This window comes from Prinia subflava, chromosome 1, assembly GCF_021018805.1.
Source record: "Prinia subflava isolate CZ2003 ecotype Zambia chromosome 1, Cam_Psub_1.2, whole genome shotgun sequence".
Classification (NCBI taxonomy): domain Eukaryota; kingdom Metazoa; phylum Chordata; class Aves; order Passeriformes; family Cisticolidae; genus Prinia; species Prinia subflava.
Window position 1 is genome coordinate 85,575,280 of NC_086247.1, and position 26,740 is coordinate 85,602,019.

The 26,740-nt window shown below is 40.1% G+C and overlaps 1 protein-coding gene across 8 annotated transcripts; it reads right to left on the reverse strand.

Annotated features, from left to right (window-relative positions):
* ECI2 (enoyl-CoA delta isomerase 2) lies at nt 1-26,403 on the reverse strand. 8 transcript variants are annotated; one of them, XM_063401641.1, is made up of 12 exons: nt 26,249-26,311; nt 17,567-17,641; nt 15,601-15,650; nt 11,221-11,357; nt 9,857-9,955; nt 7,993-8,184; nt 7,149-7,218; nt 5,669-5,771; nt 4,515-4,635; nt 2,332-2,421; nt 1,344-1,487; nt 1-533 (listed from the first exon to the last, which is right to left on the reverse strand). In XM_063401641.1, the coding sequence occupies exons 2-12, from the start codon at nt 17,578-17,580 to the stop codon at nt 378-380; spliced, it is 1,176 nt and encodes a 391-aa protein (XP_063257711.1). In that variant the 5' UTR covers nt 17,581-17,641; nt 26,249-26,311; the 3' UTR covers nt 1-377. The 8 variants fall into 8 exon arrangements, with proteins under 8 accessions (XP_063257711.1, XP_063257694.1, XP_063257758.1 ...); XM_063401624.1 differs by lacking the exon at nt 17,567-17,641 and having other exon boundaries at nt 26,249-26,369; XM_063401688.1 differs by lacking the exon at nt 17,567-17,641 and having other exon boundaries at nt 15,461-15,650; nt 26,249-26,366.
* Between the last annotated feature and the right edge of the window lie 337 nt (nt 26,404-26,740).

The following is a 26,740-nucleotide window of genomic DNA, read 5'->3' on the forward strand; positions in this document are numbered from 1 at the left end:
GTAATTAAATATTTCTATTTATTTTTTCATTAATACAGTATTTCTTTCCTCGCAAATGAAAAGATACTTATTGAAAAGCTATCAAAATAGAGTGCTATAGAACCTCTTGCTTCTTTTGCAAGACAATCTGCCTTAGTATTATTCAGAAACATCACTGATGCCTACAGAATAATCAATCTTTTCCCCCCAACCTAAATAACCATAATGGATCCAAGGCACATAACAGTGTATTAATTTTGGGAACCAGGTTTAACCTAGTACTCATAACAGAGATCTACCACATGAAAGGGTATAAGAATTACTATTTGAAGCAAAAGTTTATCAGTGATGATGGCAGATGAGGCTACTGCCAGATGGTGAATTAGTCTACTGTGAAATCAGAGTTTTGCTTTCTTCTGGAAGAAGCTGACAATAGCATTTAGACATTCGTCAGACAACCACCTCTCCGTCAGCACTTCACACTCTCTGCTGTTCACTGCATGGAGCTTCTCCTTTTCCATGCTCCGTAACAGCTGCTTAGACACTGCCAAGGCCTGGAGGAGAAGGAGTGGGACATTAGGAAGGTGAGTCTTCTATACTTTAATGCTTCAGGAAATAAAACAAAACCCACACTAGAATCCTAACCCAAGTGTATAAACATCAGATCTCTCAGCTTTTAGTCAACCTTTCTGCTAGAAGTGTTTATTGCATTTAATTCCCCAGACTGCTAATAAGGTGGAGAAGGCTCGTGGGAAGCAAGCCAGCAGTCCCGTAAGTGCTCATAATCGGAGTAGATGGGCAAAAGAAACAAAACCCACTTAGCTGTCTGCAGTGTCAAATGCCACCCACACTATCAGCAGCTGGCACAGCTGTTTCCTTCTGTCCGAGGAACACAAGACCACCACGACTGCAGTAGTCTTGCAAATCCTAAACTAGGGAGCAGGACTTTGCTGAGCTCATTGAAAATTAAAGCCACCCAGTGTCATCTGGAGTACCCAGAGTTCACACACTGTCATAATATTGCAGAACCATTTAAGATTCTTAAATATAAACTATTCCTAAAATAAAAACCTAAGAGAAGCCACCCAAGGCACTCACAGATACACTGCAGAGGTGGACTAACCAGTTAATTTGTAAGGCTTTTAGCCACTGCATCTCTGTGGACAGTGCACTGTCTTAGATGTAGACAGAATAGAAGGATCTGTTCCCCAGAAGCAGACAGACAGATGTGTGCTTGAAGGAAAATATACTGAGCCTCATTATTTTGATTAAGAATGACATGAAACCAAATGACAGGATACATTTGGCAGAAGAATTGAGAATGCTACAGGCTTACAAGGTGGAGAGAAATTAAAAATACTGACATTTTTGGGGAGGCTTGCATAAGCTTCTAATCTTGCCCAAACTTCCTTCTGAAAAGTGCTGTCAGGGAAGACTTCAGTCACAAGTCCCTGGGCACAGGCTTCTGCTGCAGTCAGCTTTTTATTGAAAAGCAACATCTCACTTGCCTGTATTTAAGAAAAAAAAGCATGATTCAACAAGACACAAGACTTGAATTATCAGACAGGGAAGCTGCACGCTTCCACATCACATTCATTTTATTCTCTTGCTTGTTAATATCTGCCCTCTGAAAAGAACACAAAATAGATTATTATTATTATTGTTGTTATTACTGTTATTATAAAGGAACCTCCAGATACTGTCTACTTCAAAAGCTCTCCTTGAGCAGAGTACTCAGTCCCAACATCCAGGCCATAATGAAGAGGTTAAGCAAGTTTCACACCCAGAATCAACCCCTGGCCTTCATCCCTAGGGACTGGCCTACAGTTCCTGCTCTTCACTAGAACTGTACATGTCTTTTTGAGCAGAGCTCCAAGGCTGCAATCTGAAATTACCGCACCATAAATGTGTTTGTTCACTTTTGCAGTGACTCCAAGATTTCTACAACATGAACTGGCAGGCTGTGTCTCACTGAACAGACTGCTCTTGGTACTTAGATATCTATGAAGCACTTGCTCTGCTCTTTATAGATTTTAACCCTGCTCAAAAAATACATTATATTAATGCATGAGATATCAGATAAGTATTTAAAACTATCCAGATTTTTTGGTGGGGTATCAAAAGAAGCAAAAAGGATTTATGCTGTTCTGAGAAAAAAACCAAATTAATTCAGCTGTCTCTTAATTTTTATTTTATTTTCTTTTTTTTTTTTTTTACTATTATTTAGTTTCCTTATTTCTAGAATAGACAGAAAAATTAAGAGTATGGACAGAAGACCACACTTTCTCCCACATCTGAGGATACCAACACACAAAAGTCAGATGATCCCACAGGTGGTGCAGACATTCTTACCTTGGCTAAGCCCATCAGTTTTGGAAACACATAAGAGGAACATCCTTCTGGGCTCTGCCCAAGTTGACTAAATGGGCAGTGAAATGTAGCCTGGAAAAAAAAAAAAGAACAAAACAAAGGAAACCTTACATCAGAGCATGGAATTGAAGTACTAGGATTTAGTTTTCATTTTAAATCTTCTACTGAGACAGAGTTCACAAAACACATCTGAACCATTACCATGATAGGCTTCAAATACCATCTGGTACCATTGCTTCATCTTCTCAATGCCCCCCAGAGCCGATTTTGTTTAATTCCATTCCAACATCCAACACCCTATTGATGAACTTGTATTATTTGAATACTGCACTTAGAGAAACTCATGTGTATGTGCAAAATCTTTCCAGAAAGGATGTTCATGCACATTTGCCTTAAAAATTATTAAATACATATTCCAAATAACTTAGGAGGCAAAAAAGATTTTCGCCTTTCTGAAGGCACACTGAGTTTCTTCTCCTGAAAAATTGAAGTCCCTGAATCTTCTTTCACCTAATTTTAAGCAAATCTATTAAAAGCTTGTGCCAGAAATGCAGCAAAGAGTCATACAGAATAATACCATAATTATTATGTTAGAACTCAACAGTAAATAATCTGTTAGAATAGAGAATAATCAACTTCAAGAAGGCTTCAGTAAACTTGAAGGTAATAGGAAAATTGTCACAAAGGATAATCTAAGTGAAAGGCTGGGTTAGATCCTATAGAAATCGTCCAAGAACTGTTACCAAGGGTTCAAGCAAAAGCTGTCCCAGTGCAGGTAGGAAGGTACTAGTTAAATAATGAGCTGGCCATGGACTTTAAGCACTTTTCTTTAATATACAGAAAGTGAAAACTATGTCAGACAATAAGTATGGAACTAATATAAGCATGCAGAGATTTTAAAAACACATAAGGCAAAATTAAGATGCAATTATCAATGATTAGATATACAACCAGTAAAAGGAAGCTCAAGTATGAATTTCAAGCCATTCAAGAAAGAAGGATAATGTTAAAAGGACAAAACATTTTATGCGTATTTGGATTAAGCTTCAACTACATCTATGCTAACTCATGGCCATAAGGAGATGATATGCTGAGGGCCAGTGACTAGACTTCCAAAAAGTCTTAGTAAAATTGAGAGGCATGAGTAAGAAGATATTACTGACAGACAAGTTAAAGTTTGTCAGGAACAACTTGGTATGTAGCGTGTGATACACAATAGGGAAAACTGTTTTACTGACAACTTTGCAGTAAGGGATCCAGGTGTTAGTTCAGATCACAAGTATGTAAATCAAATAACACAGTGAGATGTCAAATCAGAAATACAGCCTGCAGAATGTGGAAAAGTTCTGCTCCATTTCCCATCGGTAAGACACGAGCTGGAGTGATGTGTCCAGCTTGTACCACTGTGCTTAAAGAGACACAGAGCAAATGGAAGGAGTCCCGAGCAATGTGACTGCAGGCCACATGAGGAAAAGCTGAACAAATGAGAGCTGCTGAGCTCAAAAAAAGGAAAAGACTGAGAAGGTAAACCTGAGATGTATCTAATAGGCTAAGTACACTAATGGCTAAGGTTATACTAAGGGAGGATGAATATACACTGTTCTTTAAACTGAGGAACAAGGAAAAATAGATTCACCCTGTAACAAAAAAAGATCAGATGAGAGGGGTGAAAGAGGGAGAGGCCAACATTTTTCTAGTAAAAAAAGGGATCTATGGGCCATAATTGACTGAATAAATCATGCACATTATACAGGCATATGTCAGGAGTGACACAGTCATCAGTGATCTGTAATGAATTACTTCAGCGAGTTACTGAACCTCCATTCCATAATAAACTTTTGCTTCCCCTTTCACACCTAAAAGGGGCCTTACAAACATCATTTCATTTCACACCAGCTTAGAAGAGGGGCTCTTAGAAAAGAGCCTCTAAGCTGGAGTCACTAACTTGATAAGCATAACTACAGCATAGGAAATTGCATTCATGCTAACCACTGGCTGATGCACCCCTGTGCTGGTTATTAATACAGGTAGGTGTTCCTTGATGTGATATACAAAGCCTTTAGACTTTCCTGAAGTGTTCTTTTCTTTCAGATTATTATCAAATAATGTTTAATACAGAACAAGGCTTTAAGACTGTCTTGGGACAGGCCACATAATGTACTTACCCTGTCAGAAGCATAGACAAGGTCACACAAACCAAGGACAGTAACACAGATTCCAATAGCTGGGCCATTTACCACTGCAATCAGTGGTTTAGGAAAATCAATAAAATGACCCACAAACTCCCTAGAGAGAAGGGAAAACAGAAGATGCAAGATGCAAGAGACAGACCTCAAGTGTTTTCATCCAATATAAACAAATTGCAAAACACGTAATTAGACACTGTGTAGCAAAACCCATGAGCTAGATAGAAACTATGTAATGTCTGGGTTTTGAGCCTTTCAGAAATCAATTCTGACAAACAGCTGCACTTCCTTAGCAACTAAGAATCAAACATGTACATGTCAGCAGAGCTTTTCTAGCTCCTGTGATCAAGTTATGGAAGCGTTTTCCTCTCAGCTACAGTTGCTGAATACAGCTCACTGACAAGAGATCTGCCTACACAACCATCCCAACTCCACCCATGGAACAGCAATTCCCTTCACAGACTCTCTTCTGCAGTTTCCACCAATGGCAAGTGCCTAAGGAAGCCATCCAATCTGCAAGCATCTCTCAGATGCAATTATTATATACAGAAGTAAAAGAGAAGAAAAAAATCTACTTAAGTAAGGAAAAAAACCAGACCCTTATGTGAGATGATATCCCTGATCTACTCAGCCTTAGAAAATAAATTAATTTAACAGGTAAATGAAAACTTAAAGGCAGAATCAAGATCCCAGAATTACTGGGCAATTTTGAACAAGTTCATTACATCTGTCTATGTTCAAAGAAGTCTGCCAGTGAAGGTGTTTTGGCATTTCCTGCTAGTGTAGACACTGCTGGATATCAAGAAAGCTACAATTCTTTCATATACAGTTAAAACAAGGCTTTTGTCATTGTCCCTGTCCGTACTTTGGGGACTAAACAAGGAAATCAAGTCTTTAGCATCACCATACTTTAAAAGATTACCAATATTAATCTATTTATTTCATACAATTAATACCACCTTCTCCCACGCGATCTTTGTGTTTATGCACATGGTGAGCCCTTAGACACAGCCACCCAAACAGATGAATCGTAGCATAATTGAGTCTCTGCTGCTGTGTTTCCTAACAATGCCTGCAAATCAGATTTTTCCCATTACAGTAACTTATGCATATATGAAACCAAGATGTTCTACTTGAGTAACACTGCTCCATCTTTAGCCATCTTCTCCATTTCACCAGGCTGGACATTAGCGAAATTATTCAGATCATTTCCACTACTATAGAAGTCTCCATTTCCTGCAGAGAACACACAGGAGTAAATGCACCAATGGTTTCTGAGTAGGAAAGAGAAGAGAAGCTTTCATTTATTACATTTACAAAAGAATTCCATCCCAAGTGTCTAATAACGTTAAGTAATTAGACGGATTTTCTCAAAGTATACACAATATCTTAAAGGACATCTAGGGTTTAAAAATAACTTTTGACTAGCAATTTGTTGGAAAAAAACACAATCAGTAAAAAGCCAAATAATGTTAGCTGTGAAATATTTCATGGGGAAAATTAATTTTCTTTTTTTTCCTATAACTGTCAGATGGAAAAAATATTTTATTTCTTTCTCTGCACACTTCCTCAGGATTTCTTTTCTGTCCGTTTGCAACCATTCAGACAATTAGATATGAGAAACTTTTTTTATAAACAGGACAATGGAAATTTAAGTTGATGCATCCCCCTTTATCCACCTTCAAAAACTGATAAAGAAATCAAAAGTAGACAGAATAACCTATTTAATATGTAGCAGTGTTTCGCATTTTTTACGATCTATCTAGAAAAAAGCATAGCAGTCTAAGGATAAGACTGACAGCACTGCATTGACATCACTGTACTGGAAGATGGATTTTTCAGTAAGAAACAGATCAGCTGGTATTCAATGTCTAACTCAGTTTGAGGCACCACCAAAAAAGGAAGAAGCATTTAAAAGCTGACTGCATGGCTTGATTGCCTAAATCACCCTGTGTTCCATGAGGACATTCACAGGATGGGACCTGCTTTACACTGCAGTGCTCTTATCCACTGTGTGAAAAAGAACAGAAAGGTTTTGCAGAGGTGTTTGCTGTTGCCTCACAGCTGTTTAATGTGTTAGTCTTTCCAGGTTCAATTGTGTGCATCACCTTTATCATCTTGTAAGGGCTGTAGTGCACAGTCATTGTGCACCTACAGAAAGGAAATCCAGCATCCTGGCAATGGGAACCAGGTGTTGGTAAAACAGACAACCGAGAAGAATTTGCAAGCAATTACCTCAGAGTAAACAGGTTCAAACCCAAACTCACCTTGAATTTGCACTAGTCTCCTGCCAGTCAAAACTCAAGTTTTGGCTAATTTCCTAAAAAGATACTTTTCTGCAATGAGGACAGGCCAGACAGGCAGGTACTCAAAAGTAATTAAAGCCCTTAGGAGTATTCTATGTCTGTCTTCTCAGCTGAGAAAGATGTTTTGATGTAACACCAAACTTGCTTAAGAATTTAAAACACCAGCTTGAAGAAAATCTGCCAAAACACTTTGGAAAACCTTTGGTCTACAATAGAGGAAAGAACTTCGTCACTTAATTTTACCTTAGTCTAAACACAGGTAGGTATTTCATGTCAGTATTATACCTTGCTATAATATAAAACATACCAGTAATAACTGCTATGGTAGAATCATTTTTTCCAGCTTCTTCAAGTGCTTTGATAATTTCTCTGTACATCTGCATAAAAGGAAAATCAACAAGTACAAATGTGATGCTTCAAAAGAACATAAAAATGAGATAGACACTAACAACAAGGAACTCAAGAGATGGATTAGCTATGATACTTTTAAGTACTGAACAATTTGTCATGCACAGAAAGTTTGCTATTACACATGAAGTACTTCTGACCTCACACTTGCAATACTCAAAACTTGCAGTGCAAACCTAAAGGACAAAATAAGGTCCTTTGGAAAAACAAGCACTGATGTGAGACAGGTAATGTCAATACAGTTTAAGTGGACAAAACAATATATTAAAGAATTACCAGCAGTGGGGTGAAGACCCTGCTCTGGTATCTGTGCAGTTGCGAACCAGGAAAATTGTGATGATTCCAATAGGACAGACTTACTCATAAAGATAACTGTGGGAAACAGAGGATCACCTACACAAACATGGAGCAGTGCTGAGCCAATGGCTGCACAAATGCTTTGTTATATTCAACACAGAAGTCAAATCTTGCATGCAAACACAGGCCAGTCTTCCTGCAGTTTGACATTTTAATTTAGTCTAGAAGAAATCAAGAGACACAGGAAAGCCTAATCTGTAAAATTTTAGCTGAGTGATTTCGTTTTGTACTTGATATTTGTTCCTTAGGTTGTTAGGTCCCTCACAAAGTTCAGACCACCATGCTTCAGCCAGTTCTGTTGAACCTGTAGTAAGGACTCTTTAAAGATCCAAGTAGCTTGTCCAGAAAGAAAAGGATCATTAATCCTCCCAAGTTCATTTCTTTACCTGATGGTTGATGGCATTTTTCCTATCAGGTCGGTTAAACATTATCTTTGTGATATTGTTTTTGGTAGTAACTATTAATGTTTCATAGCCATCATGTCTGCCCTCTTCTGGAGAAACTTCTTTCTTCTGGCTAGCAGATTCTGCAGAGACCAGACTTGAGACAAGGTCAGCATATTTCTGTCTGGCATCATCCTGCAATAAAAGAGAAGAAATTAAAAAGAGGGAAGAAAAAAATAAAAAAGTAAGAAGAAAATAACACAAAATTATGAAAAGCTAAAACTGAAATCAGTTACAGTTCTAATAAAATGGGTACCTGGGTGGAGGGGGAGGGGAAGGTGACTGCTTCAGGACAAAAGAAAATTAAAATCTCCATTATAATATATTCCAGTTAGTGGGGAGAGGAGGGGAATATGTTGTATTTGAGCACTGCAGAACTGCATCAAGTCACCTTAAAGGCAGCAGTAATAGATTCACAAAATAAAAGTACACAGATGCTGGGATGATGACATTTTGCTGGAAGAGTGCCCCCATCCATGATTAGGATTACCAGAGAGGCCTTTGTCATATTCCCAGCATTTACACATTTCTATGGATCCTTTGTTTCTGCTTTCCAGTCAGACATTTCTCCAACAAAAGGTTTTATTTTAGAATATGTGTTGCTGAAAATAAGAGCACTGAAATGAATCTTATGGCATTTTAAGACTGCTTGAAGACAATAGTCTTCATTTAGCACTAACATGACACACAGAAGACTAAAGAATCTGTCTCCTTAGCAGCGATTTAAAAGAATTTTAAGTACTTGGTTGTTACAACTTACTGGCTTGAAAGGATAATGCACTTTGAACAATTCCATAATCCATAATTAGTAGCACATAGAATTGTCTATCCATTCTCCACTCTAACTTGAGGAGCTGATTTTTTTCCTTAATTATTTCTTGACTACTCCTGAAAGCTGCAGGGCCATCTCAAAAGTAACCCTAAAACCCCAAACTGAACAGAACATTAAAATGCATCCCAAAAAACCCAAAGCAGAACAATATCTTACATTCATGAACTTATGCAACTGTGTTTTGTTAAAAAAATTAAGAAAAATACAAACCCCCTCTTCTATATTAAAGAATCTTTTTGACTGGGCTCAGCAGCTACTACTGAGCAGCGGGCTTAATGCAGCCCTGACAGAGCTGATTTGAAAATCTTGTTTCCTCATTTAATAGCAGCTGAGGAAGCCATGGCAGCTCTATGCAGTGAGACTTACTAGAGCCTGCAGAAAAAAGGAATGCTTATGTATCTCTGCATCTTTATTCTCCCTACTTGCTTCACTCGACTTCTCTAAAGGTTATGAAAGGTCCTAAAAATATCAAGATATATTGAGAAAGAAGGAATGAAGAGAGGCTCTCAATACACCAATTTTTTCTAGTCTTTTAGTCAACAGCATAAGAGACTGACTTTTTAAAATGGCAAAGTTATGTATATGCTGAATTCAGAGATTTGTGTTTTGTAGTAAGCACTGAGAAGATCAATCCATCTTTCTTAAAGAGAAGAGCATGGGCCATAATGGAGTAAAAAAATGAACCATAATGCAAAAAAACACTACTTCCATTGGAGGTCACCACATAAGATCTCTTACACGGATACAAGCTGGCAGTAATAATGTAGAACTAGGCTTACACACTAAAAAAAAACCAACTCCAAACACTGAAGCAGTGAAGTGATTGAGGAATACAGTAGGAAACATTTGGATGGCTGAAGCAGAGATGCTGAACTAGCATCTAATATTTTTAGTCATCAGCCACTCATTTAAAGACCAGGTACTTTAAGGTAGAGTAATTACAGAGTGTCTAAGTGAAATGTTGGGTTTTGTCACCTGAGACAAATTGCCAAGAGAGTTCCATGCATCCCACTTGGCTTTCTTGATGAAGTCCAGCATACCTGGTTTTGGAGCATTGCAGGGACCTTCAGTAGCCTGAAAAGAGAGAAACAGACTTATTTAAACCTTTGATTGAAGTTCACACGATTTGGTAGAAAAGATGATTGATGACTGTTCTGAATACTTATCTGATCAGGATAAAGAATTCAACTCTGAGGGAGAAGGAACACTGGTTGGACAATATTCTGACAGTTCATATACCATGAGGTTTTCAGTGTCTGCTATTTCTAATATTGCATTGGGCTTCCAGAAGCACCTAACCAATATGAGAGACTGGTCTCCAGAACACCCATGCATGTTAAGTTCTCCTGCCTCAAAAACTGTGGTAATTTTATACTTATAAAGAATGTTAAAGACTTCTTTGCCATGTGAATAGACCATTGAATAGCATCTATTAATTTGGATCCTACTTCAAAGTTGGCCCTGCTATGAGCATGGGAATTGGACCAGCTGAACTGCAAGAGTCTGAGCTATCCTGAAGTATTCCATGATCAGTTTTCCTGAAGAAAAATAAACTATTGGAAAGAAATATTTCAAGTGGAAGGCAGCAAAAAAGAAGGAATACATTTATGATCTCACTATTATTAATCAATAAAGCTACTGGGAACCATCAGCTGTCTTTAAGGTTTTTTTAAATGAGTTACTGATTGCCTTCTTCAACATAGCAAGTCACAGCCTGTACTGACCCTGCAGTCAATCCTGATCTACAAATACTTCCCAAAATACCAATACAAGCCCTGCTATGGATATAAAGCCATTTCTGCAAAGGTCTCCTTTCATGCTGTGGTAAAAAATAACCTTCACTCGAATTGTGGAGGAACAGTTCCTTGAATTCAAAATAAACAAACAAAACCTACAATGACCATACTAAAAAGAAAAAAGAGAGGAAAAAACCCCAGAAATCAACTTTCAAATGTCAACACGATTATATTAGAGGCCCAGGTGACCGTAGATACAATAAATTTGAGAGGAAGCATTCAGCCCACTCTTTTTTTCCTAGGCATAAGCCATTTTGCAAAGCTGAATCAATATTATTATATGGAAGGCATTACACAATGGATGTCATTTTGCTCTATTTCTTTGAATAAGGGTTTCTACTCAAAGCATGAAAAAACAGGTTTGGCTTCCCTCAGAATTTAGGCGTTTTAAGGGGCTGACATTTCAGGAACACAATTTGAGCACACGAAGAGCTTGTTAACACAATACATTTGAACAGACTGTATTTTAAATAAATTTTACAGGCCCATCCCCTCAGGTTATAAATGCTCCTTACGAAATAAAATAAGTCAAGTCAAGCCTACCTGTTTAAACAGGGCATAGAGTTTCAACTTAGTTTCATTCCCAGGATCCTTTTTCAAAAGCTTCAGCTGTTCTTGAGCCTTTTGGAAATCCTTCTGGCTGACCTGCATGGTGGCTGCAGTCATGTGCAGGTGAACTGCTGGAATGCAAACAGCTTGTGTTGGCCTGGGAGTAAGTGGGGAAGAAAAATCCCATTACTTGATTTTTGTGAAAGGGCAGAGGAGAAAGAAATACACCACTTTTTAAGACATTTAAAGTAAATGTGAAACATTACATACAACACTAATCAAAACAACAAGAAAGATATCAAAAGTCACAAGACAGTTGCTTTGGAAGTTTGCTTTTGCCATGATATAATTAACCTTTGGAAATTACGAATTTTTATTAATTATTGAAATCTCATCCCCTTGTACTCAGCACCTTGAATAACGCATTCAGTTCCGGGCCTCTCAATACAGGACAGACATTTTGGTGCTGGAATGTGTCTGAAGAAGGGAACAAAACTGGAGAAGGGTTTAAAGCACAAATCCTATGAGTAGCAGCTGGGGTTTTTAGCCTGGAGAAAGGATGCTCAGAGGGACCTTGTCACTCTCTACAACTGCCTGAAAGCAGGTTCTAGCTGGGTAGGGGTCGGTCTCTTCTCACAGGTAACAACTGACAGGATGAGAGGGAACAGCTTCAGGTTGCACCAGCAGAAGTTCAGATTGGCAAAGAAGATCTTCCTAATATCCACACAAGTGGTCAGGTGTTGGAAGAGGCTGCCCAGGGAAGTGGTGGAGTCACCATGCCAGGAAGTATTTAAAAGATGTGGCATCTGGGGACATGGTTGAGTGGTGGACTTGACTGTACTGGGTTAATGGCTGGACTTGATAATCTCAAAGGCCCTTTCCAACCTAAATGGTTCTCTGATTAGCAGCTTTTTATGTCCAAGAACTAATATGAGGATGCAGCCTGCTCTTTGTGATCTTTTCAAGTGTGTGCTTCTAGCTAGAAACATTTAAATTTCAAAGTCTGGTTCTCCTTCAGGGTAGCACAAGTGAAGACTGATTTCAAAATGTACTTTGGAAAAGGACTGTCAATAAGCCAGCTTGTAGACATTTGAGGAAAAAAAAAAAAAGGCAGTCAAAATATTCTGGGAGAACAACTTTCCACAAGAAAAAGGCAGTTCCACCAAAACCTCCCCCAAAAGTAGCAAAGCTAACCCAATTCTATAATACTTTGTAAAAGTAGGTTTACCTCAGTGAAGCTTAGAATCAAAAGCCAAGACGTCTTACAATTTTGATTTATTTCAAGAGGGCAAAAGCATGTTATTGCAGCTTCTTTTTTGTAGTTGTTGAATTGCAATATACGTTAAGCATTTTTACTGTTTTTAAAATGTTTGCCGTTCATGTATGAACCTTCCTTCTCTATTCTAGTAAAAAGAAAAAAAGCCCAACTTTCCCTATTCAAACTTACAGACTCACCTCTCATGCTAGAACATCATATATGATAGATTTTATAATCAGTCTTACTTGAAAAACTAATGAGTATCTCAAATGAAGACTGACAGATTGCCTAATCTATTTAATGTTAATATTTCAGTTACAGGACATCATGGAAATTCTGCCTTTTTATACACGCTTAATGAGAATTTAAAAGATGTTCTACTGCCTACCTCAAAAATATCCTCATTACTCTTACTTCCTAAAGAAAATATATTTTCTGCTGAAAGCCTTAAAGTTGCAGACAGAAAGTGTAAAGAATGTGAACTGTTCCCCAATAATTTTATATCACTTCCATTTTATGTAGATAGATGATTTCTTGTAAAAGTATTTGTAAGACTCATTGGTTTTATGTCATATTAGAGCCCTTCTTTATTAATAAAATGTAAGTTCTGATATTTTGGAGATACCAAGTTCAAATGACAGACATGGAAAGAATATTTTTTGTTATACACAGATTTTCTTTCAAAGTGAAAGGATTTCAAAATTTGCTTCAAAATCTTATGCCAGTAGCAAGAAACCTATCTGAACAATCCAAATGGAATAGGTTACCAGAAAAGGTTGCAAGAACACAAAGTCCTTTTACTTGAGCTGATCAGCTGTAAGCCTTTACTCAGATAGCAGCGCACCCAGAAAAACATGAGGTAAACAACTCTCACAGTAACCAACATTCAAGCTGGTGTGTTCAGGAGACTCTGTCAGAGTTTAACAAGTTCATCCCTTAAACAGCTGGGAGCTTATTTAGCCAACTTGTGAACTCCATTTCCAGCATCAAAAAAACCTTCAACAAGAAAAAGCGCACCTAAATGGATACGGATACAAGCTTTCTAACACTGCATCTCTTTCATTAGTCTGTCCTGGAGTCCTAGAACATGACACTTTCAGTTCCTATTCCCAAATGTGTTTTTAAAGTCATATTTACAGGAAGAATAGCTGTTTCTTTTGGTTTGGCTTTTTTCCCCTCCATTTTGCTAGCCATCTTTGGAATTACTGAAATGCTACTGTCCCCAGATGATCTGTGCATCTGCTACAAATTTTCTTGTCAGTCTAGACTGTGACTGAGGTAGATCTCATGTTTAAAACTGGGGATTTGGGTTTACACCATGTTTGACAATCTGGATTTCATTCCAGCCTGCCTGTGGTCAGTATCATAAAAAAGCTTTAAGAATCTCTTTTATATACAATTTGGTAATGATCATAAATTAACAAAAGTTGAGGATGAGCAGCTGGGGAGAGGAGGATGCCATAGCAGTTGGTCTGAAGGTAAGCACACGCATATATTTATGGTTAAGGTGGGTTTGGTCTGAGTTTCTTTGCATTTAGCAGCTCACAGTTCTTCCTTATTAAGGATGCAAAAGTAGACAAGTTAGAAGAGGAAGAAAAACAATTAGGTGAATTAAAAAAAATTTGGCTGGGGAAAAGTGAAATGATCTTTCAGTAAGTCCAGTCTCAGAGGAACTTTGCTGTTTGATTATATGTTGCCCTGGTTTTTCTGAGATTTTTTAAAGCCTTCTACTTATTTGTAAGATGGAGTCAGTTCTGTAGCTACTGTTGCGATATTAAAGTTCAGTCTTTCACTTTCTCACGCTTTGGAACATAAACAACCTTTCTTGTTTTTGTTCACTGTCCTTTGCTTACATATTTCCAGCCTGAAAACAATGTTAGTTGACAACTGGCATAGCCAGTGGGGTGAAGGGGTAGTAACCCCAAGATCCAATGTGCTTTCAGACCCACAAAATTATAAAAGGAAAGAAATAAACAGGCTGGCCCTCTTTTTCTCGGTGGGGAGCAGCTTTCACTAAAGACCTCTGCCTCTGTGTGGTTGATTATTGCGTTCCGGGCAACAATTATATTCCCTTTTTGCTTCTTAGTTAAATATTTGGGTAAAACTGTTATCTATCCACTTCTAATGCTTCACCTTTCATTCTTCTTTTCCTCCTTACCTACTGATTTGTAATAGGAAATTGTGCAACCTAGGTGTTTATTAAAGTCTGTTTATAAGAAAAGGCCTTTTATCTTTCATTTTCCTTGCTGCTTGTAGCTCAATTCTCTGCAGGACATTGATGATTCACCCCATTCCTTCTGCCTTCTGATCTGTACAGACATTTCCTATACATCAGAGATGCTCATCAATTCTTGACACGCTAAGGCTAAGCTGACTACTATGATTTCTCTATTAAAATAACAACAAAGGATGAAAACAAAGGAAAAATTAAATTATTTCACAATTAATTCATCTTGAGCAGGACTTCATTCTTCAGAGGCACACAGGAACAGCAGTAAGAAAGCTTCCTAATCCCAAGCAGATCACACAGAGTGACGAGATGACTCTCAGCACACACAGCAACGCTGCCACGTCTGGCACTGCACAGTGGTGCCATGCCACAGTCCCAAGGACAGAGGAACAGGATAGGCTGCTGCATACAGAGTGCAATGACCTGCTCCCTCCATCTGCTGCTCCCTTGCTGTGTCACCGAGTCCTTCTTAGTCACCCACTGAGTGAATCTGTGCCCCACTTCAGTGGCCACACAAGACTTTGCTGAAACCACACAAGGCAGGCAGAGAGCCTGGAACCTGAAATACAAACTTTTAACCCAAGCAGGAAAAGAAGCCTAGGAAAGAAGCAATCAAAACCCACTCCGTTATTTCTTTCTCATCTACTCACTGCAACAAAGGGAAATAATTTCCTTCACAAAGTTTCCTGTTTATTGCCTTGCACCCTGTGCAAATTAGCTGCCACTGCCCCAGTGCTACAAATTACCTTCTCTGTAGCGGCACCCACAGAAGAGTGGTGAGGGCTGGGAAAGCTCCCCCAGCTGGGTAAAAAGCCAGCTCCCACCAGAGAGACAGAGGCAAGAGGAGTCACAACTTGGCAGTGCAGTCAGAGTCCATGACAAATGCCTGCGCTCTCCTGCAAGACCAGGCACTGGGCACTTCGCAAGCTGTACACTCTGAAAAAAGAAATAAATCCTGGGTATCACTGTCTGAACCTGGAACATCCGGGCTGACAATCATTTCGTATTTATTCCCTCGGTTCAGACACCTCTGTTGCCATTCAGTCCTTCAGGATATCTTGGAGGTTCATCATTCATCCTATTCACTCTACCTGTTCACTTAAACATCTCTCGTTCTGATAAACATTCAAATGTCTCCTAAATTTAGGATTGCAATTGCACTGAAAGCAATTTCTCACTGTTTATATTATTCACAAAAAGACTGCTAAGTCTGTTAAAGGCAGGCCTCTCATGTTCGTGTAGTTCAATCACTTGCATAAGAACCTTAAAAGAGTTAAAAATGCCAAGGTTTTGCAAAATACTGACTGCACACTTCCTAACTTTTAAAGCAACATAGCAGTTTCCTCATAAAGACTGAACAGAAGCCAAAAGATCTCTTTGCACAGGAAATACCACACACACATCAGCAAAAGAAAGGAAGGGATATACCTGAAATCCATCTTCCATTTATTTAGTACAAGTTTTCTTTTAAACATTACTAGATCCCAGGAAAATAAAGCACATAGAAAAGCAGTTAAAAATCCTATTAGGATTAAAAGCAGTGGGTGGTGCTAGATACACATGGGTTTAAAACTCCTGACAGAAATGGAGAACACTCATTGTACATTATTTTAAGTAGCTTTAAGGAGACAAGCAAGAAAAAGAACAGGAAGTGTTGTTAGACAAAAGCAAGAAGCACATTAAACTGTCACTTGGTTGAATCCTGCAGCATCTTTTGTCCATTATGTGTAATACTTAGTTCATGTGTACAACATCCCTTCTTTGCCATGATCACTATCTCAGGGTGCTGTCATTTTCCCCACTGCTCTTTCCACATGTTCCTCATGCAGAACAGCAAAGGGCACAGTAACCACCCCTTGCCATTTCTCACACAAAGAGTTTTACAGCATCATGAAGTGCCACTATTTCTGCTCATGTTCTTTCCATCTTGAGAGAAAATGAAATTAAATACAGGTTTGCTGCTGCTGTTTAAAGAGTTGTATGGATTGGTTTTTGTTGGCTTTTTTTTTTTTTATGACACAAAGAAATCAATTCCCACAAACCTCAAGGTGCTCAGTGTTTGGTTATAACCTAAAACAAGATTCTGATTGCATGCTTCTCCTGAATCCCTGAAGAGACAGCACACATTTCCCAGCCAGACAACCAATTTTTCTAGAAGGTTCAGGAGCCTAAAACATATCCCAAGAGCTTCACCTGCCCCAGCATCAGCAAGTGCTGCTCTTACAGGCTGCTGTGAAGTCACACAGGAGAAGAGAAACCAAATGAGACCTCCTTGCTCCCTGTCCTCCTGCTGTGGGGACACATCCATCCACAGCAAGGAACCATGCAGAGTCACTGAGGCGGTCCTTGCCTGCTGAGGCCTGGACAATACCACTCCAACAAATTTCAGGCTTCATTCCCCTTCTTTCAGCAGCATTTCTCTCACTTTGATCCTCCCTTAAAATTATTCTGATTTTTCTCCCTGGAGAGGAAAAGGTATCTGGAGAAGGAACAGCAACTTTGGATCATTAGTTCAGGACATCAAGGGGGGCAGGAGCAGAGCTGGTGGGAGAGCTTGTCACTACTGGCAATTGTAGCAACTGTTAGGAAATGAGGAGTGTGAAGGGAATAGAAACCTGTATTTAAACTGTAACCATGAGAAAATGAGTGAACCATCTGAAAAAGAAAATTCAACATGACACACCAACTTCTCTCATTCCACCCCGCCCCAAACCTTCATAACAGAATCTCTAACAAGATTAAAAAAAAAGAAAGTTTAATCACCAAATAATGATAATGAGCAAAGCATTAGCAGTACCACGCTTCCTTGGTAACCAAGAAAATAGTATTTATCATTTTCCATATTCACTTACAGTATTTTCTGCATGCAGTAAATTTAAGATTGTGCTTCACTTTATCTTGCTGACAAGAGGAAGCTATTGTCTATCCTGTTAACATAAAAATTATTAGAAAATTTTAATCTGCAGGTTTCCCAAGTTATCATTCATCATTCCATTGGTTATACTCTAGTGAAAACAAACAGATAATAATGTAACATTACGGACTCATGCCTGGGCACCTACACAGCAATGTAAGAGACTTCCCCATACCGCTTAAAGTGGAGAGGGCTCTTTTCTGCTCTATCTCTCCAGTTATTCTCCCCATACAAGCTGCCTAGACCTGCACTGGGAAAAAGAGGCACCTGAAAATGCTCAAGCAAACTGAACATCCTGTGGCATGTTTGGAACACTCATTGTTCCTTTGCTGTTGGGAAAAAAAAAAAAAAATATGGACAGCTATGGAGAGTGTAGATGATAAATATGTAGATAAATTCTGGGTAGTTTCTTCTGGCTCTAGAAGAAAAGCAAACCTTTCTTTCTTTATGCCATCTTATTATAGGCTGTTGCCAAAGAAATTCAGATCATTTAATTATACACACTTCTCACCATATACTCTTTTCAGATTGGTTTTCTTTTTTTTTTTCTTTTCCTGCTGCTGAATTACTTTGTCATGTGTGCCTATCAAATCAATGATGCCTGCCTCTGCTGTTAGACTTTTACCTGCAAAGCACTCTTCCTTTAAGTTGTATAGACAGATTTTCTTACAAAAAGGAGTTGTATAGTAGGCAGTGACATTATAATATTAAAAGAAACCTCAGCTTGAGAATTTTTACACTAATAAAGGCAAATTGCTTCAGGTTTCTATTTCTAGGTCTGTCCTTTCAAGTTTCTTCTCTTTTACTGGAAAATGAGGAGTAACCACTAGGAGAAGGGAGGTAGTGAGTGAGTGGCTGCACGGTACCCCAGCCAGGGTTAAACCACAGAAGTCCTTTTTGATACCCAATGTGGGGCACAAAGGGTTATGATAACAACAGATCTAACCAGAGCATGTTAGAACAAATTTGTTAAAATCATTTAATAAATTAGTTTAAGAATTGCTGGTTACAATGCTGTTCTGCTTGCTCAGAGTTCCTGCACATGTGCTCACAGCCCCTGTTCCATCCATGGGGTCCTATCAGCATCAAAGTCATTCTCTGGAAATCAATGCATTTGGGGAAATTTGGGGAAATACCAAGTTTTATTAACCATGGCAACACCATGAAGGAGTTGATGACTCAGTTGACAGAACTCCAGCCTTCCTAAAAAATCCCCAAGATATAAGGAAACAATTATCCCTTCCTGTTCCACCAGTACAGTCCCTGGCAGTACCCCACTATACCACAGCATGGAGTAACTAAAATTTATTGCTATTAGGCAATCGGAATGTTTCTACTGTTCTCATGCTTCCAATGTATCTAACTAGTAGAAAACATCAATTCAAATACTCTATAAACAATTTACTTACTACTACTTTAACAAACAGAAAGAAATGAAAGTCAGATTATTTTCCCCTTTACATTAGAATGTTTCAAGAGTTGTTCTAAACACAAGTTTGGTGTATAAATCCTTATCAGCTTTTACTGTTTTACACTCCTACACTGTTTTGACATATAAAAACTAGAGGATAATTATGTGTCTGTTGGCAAATTGAAGTGCTGAATCACTTTTGTTTAGTGCAAGTGCCCAGCTGTGCTTGATAGGTTTTTTCAATATTAAAGAATAGCTAAGAATAAAGGCTCTAGATTACCATTCACTGGGATATGAAATGGTCTGATCTTTGTCCTCTGTACATGCAGTTTTATTTTATTTATGCTGTCATCACAGCTGCTGGGAGGGATACTAGGATCCCTGAAATCTCCACAAGAAGTCTCTCTTTCCAGCATACTTAAGTTGACTGGACATGGTGAATGACTAAATCATGAGAGAACCTCCTGGATATGCTCAGTCCATGTAAGACATATCTAAAATACAAAGACTTACAGACAGATATCCTCTGAAACAGATTTCTAAGTTAAAAATAAGAATGTTAGCAGAAAAAATATACAGCTGCAATACTCATACATGTGAGATTTGCTGAAAATCACTGAGAGTTTATTGCAGCATTTGGAGAGAAGCAAACTCAAATACATTCCTTACACATCCTTATCCAAGGTGAATTAACAAAAAGTTATAAACTAATACCCAAAATCATTTTGCTGCTAATGGAGAAAGGAAAAAGCCATTTTGATTTGGCTTGCAGGGACAAATCTTGTTGGCTGTAGGGAGAGCAAAAAACCATATACTTTAATATAGAATGGCTTATGGCCAGCATAGGTAGGTTTCTTGACAAGGATACAACCAGCTCCTACAGCTCCACCCACATCAGAACACCCACTGACACTCCTCACAGTGCAGCTAAATCAGTGAAAGGAAACAAAATTCTTCTCTGAGGCTTACTTTCTCTCCTGAATCCATGACACCTAGTTACAATAGGGGTGGACAAAAAGAACACTGAACAAAACAGTGACAAAGCAGTATCTGCCAATGGCTTATCCTGCCTAAATCTAGATCTCTTTCAGACAGCTTAGAATGAAACACTTTAGGTCCAAACACAAAGTAGCACACTGCTTTTGGTTTTGTCAATATTTCCAGCACCCACAATCAGACCAACAGGTTGTCTTTAACGATCTGGGGCTATTTACTCAACAAAAATCTGATAGTCTGAAATGGAAATGACACATACCAAGGGACTCCACATCATGTCTTACTAAGACAGAGTTAAAAGCTTAACTTATAGCATTTAGAAGGCTGCACCTAAAGCAGCAGCTCCCAAGACAGAGGTCAGAGGATTTGTGCTGAATTGTGCCAGTTATAACTGAGGAGGCAACACAACCAGAGTCAAACTGGCTTCTTCTATCATTGTAGAGATCATGAAGAATTACTGATGGGGGAAAGAGGCAGACAACCCATATAACTTGGATATTCTTCCTCTGAATAAAAGTGTGCTTCATCTGGCATTGTACTGACAATTAAGAAAACACAAAACCAGATTCTTTTGTTTGAGAAACAGGCTGACTACACTGACTTGCTTGAAGCAGTAAGCATTTTACAAGCGTGAGTATCATGGTATGAGATGACAGCATATTTGAAATTAAAAATTTACCCTGTTTAATGGTTAGCTTCTAAAGACCAAATTATTCAAGAATTATTGGCCATTCTATAAGCTACATACCTCTTACACCAGATCTTCTACCAGAAAAAGTATTATCAGAACACCTTACCAGAAGAGCAGTAGCCACACATTTGGAGGGCCAACGAACCAGCAAAGAATCCATAAAACACAGTATTTCTAATCCTCAATAACTCATTTTTATTCACAATTAAGAATGGAATCTCTTCTACTCAACACTGGTGAGGCCACACCTGGATTACTGCATCCAGTCCTCAGTTCCATAGTACAAGAGACATGGCCATACTGGAAAGAGACCAGAAAGAGCCACAAAGATGGAGCATCTCACATATGAAGAGTCCTAGAGAACTGGGATTGTTCAGAAAGCTGTGTTCCACAACAATCCATCCTCAGGACTTCCAGACACCTTGGCTTGATACTAGCTAAGAACTGTGAAATCCAGCTCAATTACGTACAGCTTGCTGCTCTGGATTACATTTTGATGATTTTAACTGCTGTGTGTATTTCCATTCAGAACAGTTTAAGAGTGTGCTTAAATAAGGATGTAAGTTTACCAAGACAGTTTTCTGGAAAACTATCCAACCATCTCACCACTACCTTTTAAGTTGTATTGGTAAACCAGCCTGAGCAAACAAGATGTAGTAGCCCCTGCAATTAACGTGAGCATTTTGCAGAGAAAGCCTCCCATTAAGAGATTTAGTTGTTCATTTTGTTGTTCATTCTTTTGACTAGTTAAGCCAAATATTCAAAATACAGTGGATTAGTTTATTCCAATGGCTATGTTTCAGAATCTGGGCCCTTAAAGAAAAAGACAAATTCAAGATCCATTGGTGGTACGAAGAACCTTTCTGAGAGACTCTGAAAGTTACCTTACAAATGCTAGGGGCAGCTGATTTTATCAGTATTTTGCAAAAACTTACTGCAAAACGTCAAATGGCACAAGGTTTCAAGAAAAGAAAGAAGGTGGTTTCTTCAAAATATAAAGAAAAAAAATTTACTACTTGAAAGGTAAGGAAAGTATGATGAGCTCTCTTAACTTCATATTGACTTGCACCAAGACAGAAAAGACTGAGCTTAGGGAAAAAATAGGTTTGAAATTAAGGCAGAAATGTGCTCTGCTTGCTTTTCTGGTGGCCAGGCAAGAGTCTGTGACCCACATAACTTCAATTGCAAACATCAACTAGAACTACAGATCTGACCTAGCAGAGGGAAGTTTGCAAAGATAAGCATGGTTATCTTGAGCAGGAGGAGCAGAACAGAGTACCTGAGCACTACAGAATCCAGCACAAGCCAAGGAGAGCTGATAAATGGAAATAGGTTGCAGAAAAAGGGAATAGCAAAGAGCTGAGCAAGGTGCATTAGTGCAGCCTGAAATACAGCACCACGAGGCACAACTTTCAGAGTCGGAAACCAAAATGCAAGAGCCTGTGTAAGACAGCATCAGGGAGTAAAACACTTACTCCACAGGGCTTACCTGGTGTAGGATCAAGGTCTGTGTTTTGTACTGTGGATAAGGAAGACACAATCCTTGCATGTGGACACATTTCCCATGTCAGTGAGCTGGGGCAGGGGGGAACATTGGCAGGCAGATTTAGGGAGGCTGCAGGATATCTGCTGCCTACACCTCACAGAGATCAGCAGGGAAACAAGACCAAACCCGCCTACATCTGGGGAGAAGTTTCAGACATAAAAGTAACTCCTACTGCCAGCACCAAAGGTTTTGGTACAGACCCCCAGGAGACTCAGGACTGTTTGCCAATAGGGTTTTTAAGAATATAGTCTGATCTATTACTTGAAAGCAATACTACAAAAATCCAGTCTTCCTCCCTGTAAAGGGAATTGGATAAGGGATGACAGCAGATAACAGGAAAGAAAAGGAAAGCTGCTACAACACAGAAATAGGGCCTGCTGGGGAGAAAGTGGGTGAAGAGGCAATAGTGCTCGTTCTGCTCAGCCAGCATGAGAACATCAGAACAAAGGTCCTAAAATTTGTATGTCCATACACAACTATCTGAATAGGATTGACAGAAAGGACTAGACATTTCCCACCACAGGGATACAAGGCAGACTCTCTCTGAGGCCAATTAGGTCCTCACAGCCAAATCCGGAAAAAAGAAACAGAAGGGAAAAGGGGATACCACCAGACTTACTGGTCACCTCCAGGATGGCAGTAGCCTCAAAGAGGTTTTCCACAGGGCAAGGCTTACATGTCCACAGTTCTCCTCAAATGCAGGAAACTTTATTGCATGTCTCTAGCAGTGGAAACATGCATTTATGTGCTCCTCACATATTAAAAAGATGCAAACAAAAACCTGTGATGCAGGTGATACATCATTAACAGCAATCAAAACATCTTTTTAGGGAATGACCTGGAACACTGAACTGCTTCTACTCTAAGGAGCCCCCTGAGCACACTCCTTTGATAAAGCAAGAAATAATCTCTCAGCTGCAAGAGATCAGTTCTTCCTCTGCCCTCAGTGGAGCAACTCCCTCGTAAAAGCACAGTTTCATGGCAAAGGAAAGCCTCTGGGCCCTCAAGATCCAGGACTTTAAATCTGACTGGCTTAGTGAGAGGCAAGGCAGAAAAGAGCCATAGCTCCTTTCTGTGGTCTACAGGTCTGCAGTCAGAAAGAGGTAAAGGAAAAGATGGAAGGGTCCTGCTTTGCAATACATCTATTAAAGGGTGCTTGATATAATGACCAACAAATGCAACTGCACTACCAAGTAAAGAATAGGCAATTCAGGGAGCAGGATCAATTACCTCCCAGGCAGAAGTACAAAAAGGCTACAGAGGCTGAATAAGGACTGTTGTGTATTGTGCTGGAACACCTGAGCTCCTGCCATGTGGGTGGGCTGTAAACATCCAGATGTTTTGTGTCATGAGATGGTGAGGGGATGCCAAAAAGGATTTGGAATGCTGCTCAAGAGACAGATGGAAGTGAACTTGAATTCTTAACACTGCTGCCTCCCAAGCTGAAAACCAGATACTGTAGTAGAGACTTACTGTGAGCAGGAAGTATTCCAGGCAGCGGGAGAGACCAACAAGGCTACAGAAGCAAGAAGAGGCCAACAGTGTAAGAGAAAATGAACTGGCTTTCAATTCACTTTACCTAAAGCCCAGCATTTACTGGTGCTCCCATGAAAAAGGCTTTTCTGAGAAATAACAGAGTAGCTCATGGGAAAATGGTCTTTGACAAGATCTGACCTCCTTTAAAGGCGCTGAAGTACCTGTACCAAGGAACACACAAGGAAGTTTGGATGAGATTGTTACTGTCTCAGTTTGACCCGGGGAGTGCTCTTGGAGAAACTCTCTGAACTGCTGCCAGCTCCACTCCCCCAGGTTGTGTGTGGCTCATACACATCAGATCTCTTCTAGACTACATAAAACCAGGAGATGTCCTCCAGCCACTGGCAGGCATTCAGCGCTGGGATCGCACTACAGCTAGCCTGAAGGAAACCCCCCAAACCAGGATAGCACTGACAGAGGTTTCCCAGCAGCAAGCATTCAGTGCCCAGTGGTCTGATCTGCCCAAAGTGCAGATACATCTTCACAGCAGAGGAGTTGTGGGGCCTCCAGCATCAAAGACCTGAATGCAAAGACTGTGAAATGCATACAGCCCCAGTAAAATTCTTCTGAAAGTCATTTGGGTCAGCATCTCCCCTCTCAGACAAATCTAAACTTGAAATTTTGCAACTGGGCAGGACAAGAAGAGCCTGTAGAACTCACAATTCCATGTCTGAAAGAATTATGAATGCCTTGCAAAGAAAAACAAACAAACCAAAACAAAGTAAAAGTATTTCTTGCATTTTGCCATAATATTTGTACAAGTCTTTCAGTGCTTCAAGAATATTACTTTTTTCTAAGTTTAGACTGCAAAAAATGCTTCCTAAATTCCTAATGTGCCAGTGTCTTTGATAAAATTCCGTGTGCATACTGCTAATACAGAAAATAAAGGTCACCTTTCTTGTGCTCCAGCATTAGAAAAATGGCACTACTTTTCTTTATTGTATCTGATTAAATACTAAAAACATGAACTCATTATTAATACTGATTTATGAACTGCTGTCTCATATAGAATCTTGTCATTTCAGACACATCTGACTCCACCACCCTAATGATGATCAGCAGGCCAGTCTTTTACACTCTTCCCAATTTAGAACTGCTTTCCCTTACTCTCATTGTAACAACTTAGCTACATAAAATGAATATAATTTAGCTGAGAAAGCTTGCCTAGAGAGTTCTTCTTTTGAAATGAGGGCAGAAGTCACACAATTCTCATTTCTCCCTCTGTCTTATGATGTCCATGTACTTACTTCAAATAATTTCTTACAAAGCTTTGAGTGAAAAATATTACAACTTAACACATAAATATCTTACAGTCTTCTGGTTAAGATATACTCATGCCTAACAGACATACTTGGATACTTGACTAAAAGCATTTCACTTATGAAAGCATGCATCATAACAATCAAATCTGAATGTTGTTACCAATCTGAGTATCACACATCTTTAAATCTACTTGTGTGACAATGTCTGCTTCACTATTCCATTCAGGAACTTGCTTACCAAGTATAATTAACACACCTTGCTTTTTCTTGAGTATTAAGCTATTTCTGATTGGAAGAGGAAATTCTGCGACTTGGCATACTTTGTGATTCTTATTCATACACAAGCAACTTTATAGTGAAATTTCCAATTTAGCCATTTTCAATAAAAACGTGTATCACACAATTCCAAGTGTAACTGCAACTCAAGCCATCCCTTCTGCTTTCCACTGCCCAGCCAACCCTGCAGGTGCACAGCTGCTGCAGCGCACGCTCCTGCATAAGACATTTTATTTGGAAACAGTTTAAAGGCAATATGTAACAAAGAGAGGTGTAGAAGATACTGTGTGATTATCTGGAAAGCCAGACACACAATTAGACACACAATTAAACTTGGTTTTGTCCAGGCCAGGCTGGTTCTGGTAACCTGGCCCAGCGGAAGGTGTCCCAGCTCCTGCCAGGAGAGTTGGAATTAGATGAACTTTAGGGTCCCTTCTAACCCAAACCATTTATATGATCTATGGGACTGATAAAATATAGAAAACAAGGAAAGGCCCAAACACACACATTCTTTTAACCACTTCAGTACGGTTTTGGATACCTCATCCCCAGCCTAACCAACAATTTTTCTGGTGGTGAAATATTCTCCTCAGGAAGGCATCAAACACAGGTTTCCCACTCCCTCGCAGTGTTCAAACACTTAGAGGTGGTTGGTACGTCCGGAGGGGAGCCCCCGCTTTAGCCGAACGCGACCTCCCCCGTTTCTGGGATGCGTTCGGGGCCCGGCCCGGTGCCCTGACGCCGGGGCTGCCCAGGGCAGACCAGCGCGGCTCAGCCAGCGCCTCGGGCAGGGCAGCACCCGCTCCGCACGCCCAGCGCTGGCACCGGCGCCCCCGGCCCCGCCGCTGCCGCCCGCCCCGTGAGGGGCCCCGCCGGGCAGCCCCGCAGCGATCGGCACTCACCTCGTCCCGCAGGGCGACCGCCAGCACAGCCTCCGGACGAAGGTCAGGACCGGGGACGCCATACCAGGGGAAAAGAAGGCGGGAGAGAGGAGGGGACGGCAAAGCCCGCCCCGCCGGGGCCGCCGCGCCCTCGGCTGAGCGGTGGCAGCCGCCCGCCCCGCCCCGCCCCGCCCCGCCCCGGGGCTGCATCGCCGCCTCCATGGCCGCGGAGGGGCGGCCTGAGGGCGGGGCTGCGGCGGGGCCGGGCAGAGCCCTGCCCTGTGGGTAAGGGCAGACCGGAGATAGGCCCGGGAATCACGGAATGGTTTGGGTCGGGAGAGACCTCTGAGATCACCGAGTCCAACCTGTGGCCCAACAGCACCTTGTCAGATAGACCATGGCACCAGGTGAACTAGCTGAACTTCGTGCAGTTGTGTCTTAAATGCCTCCAGGGATGGTGACGCCACCACCTCCCTGGACGGCCCATTCCGCTGTCTTCACTTTCCCTTGAAG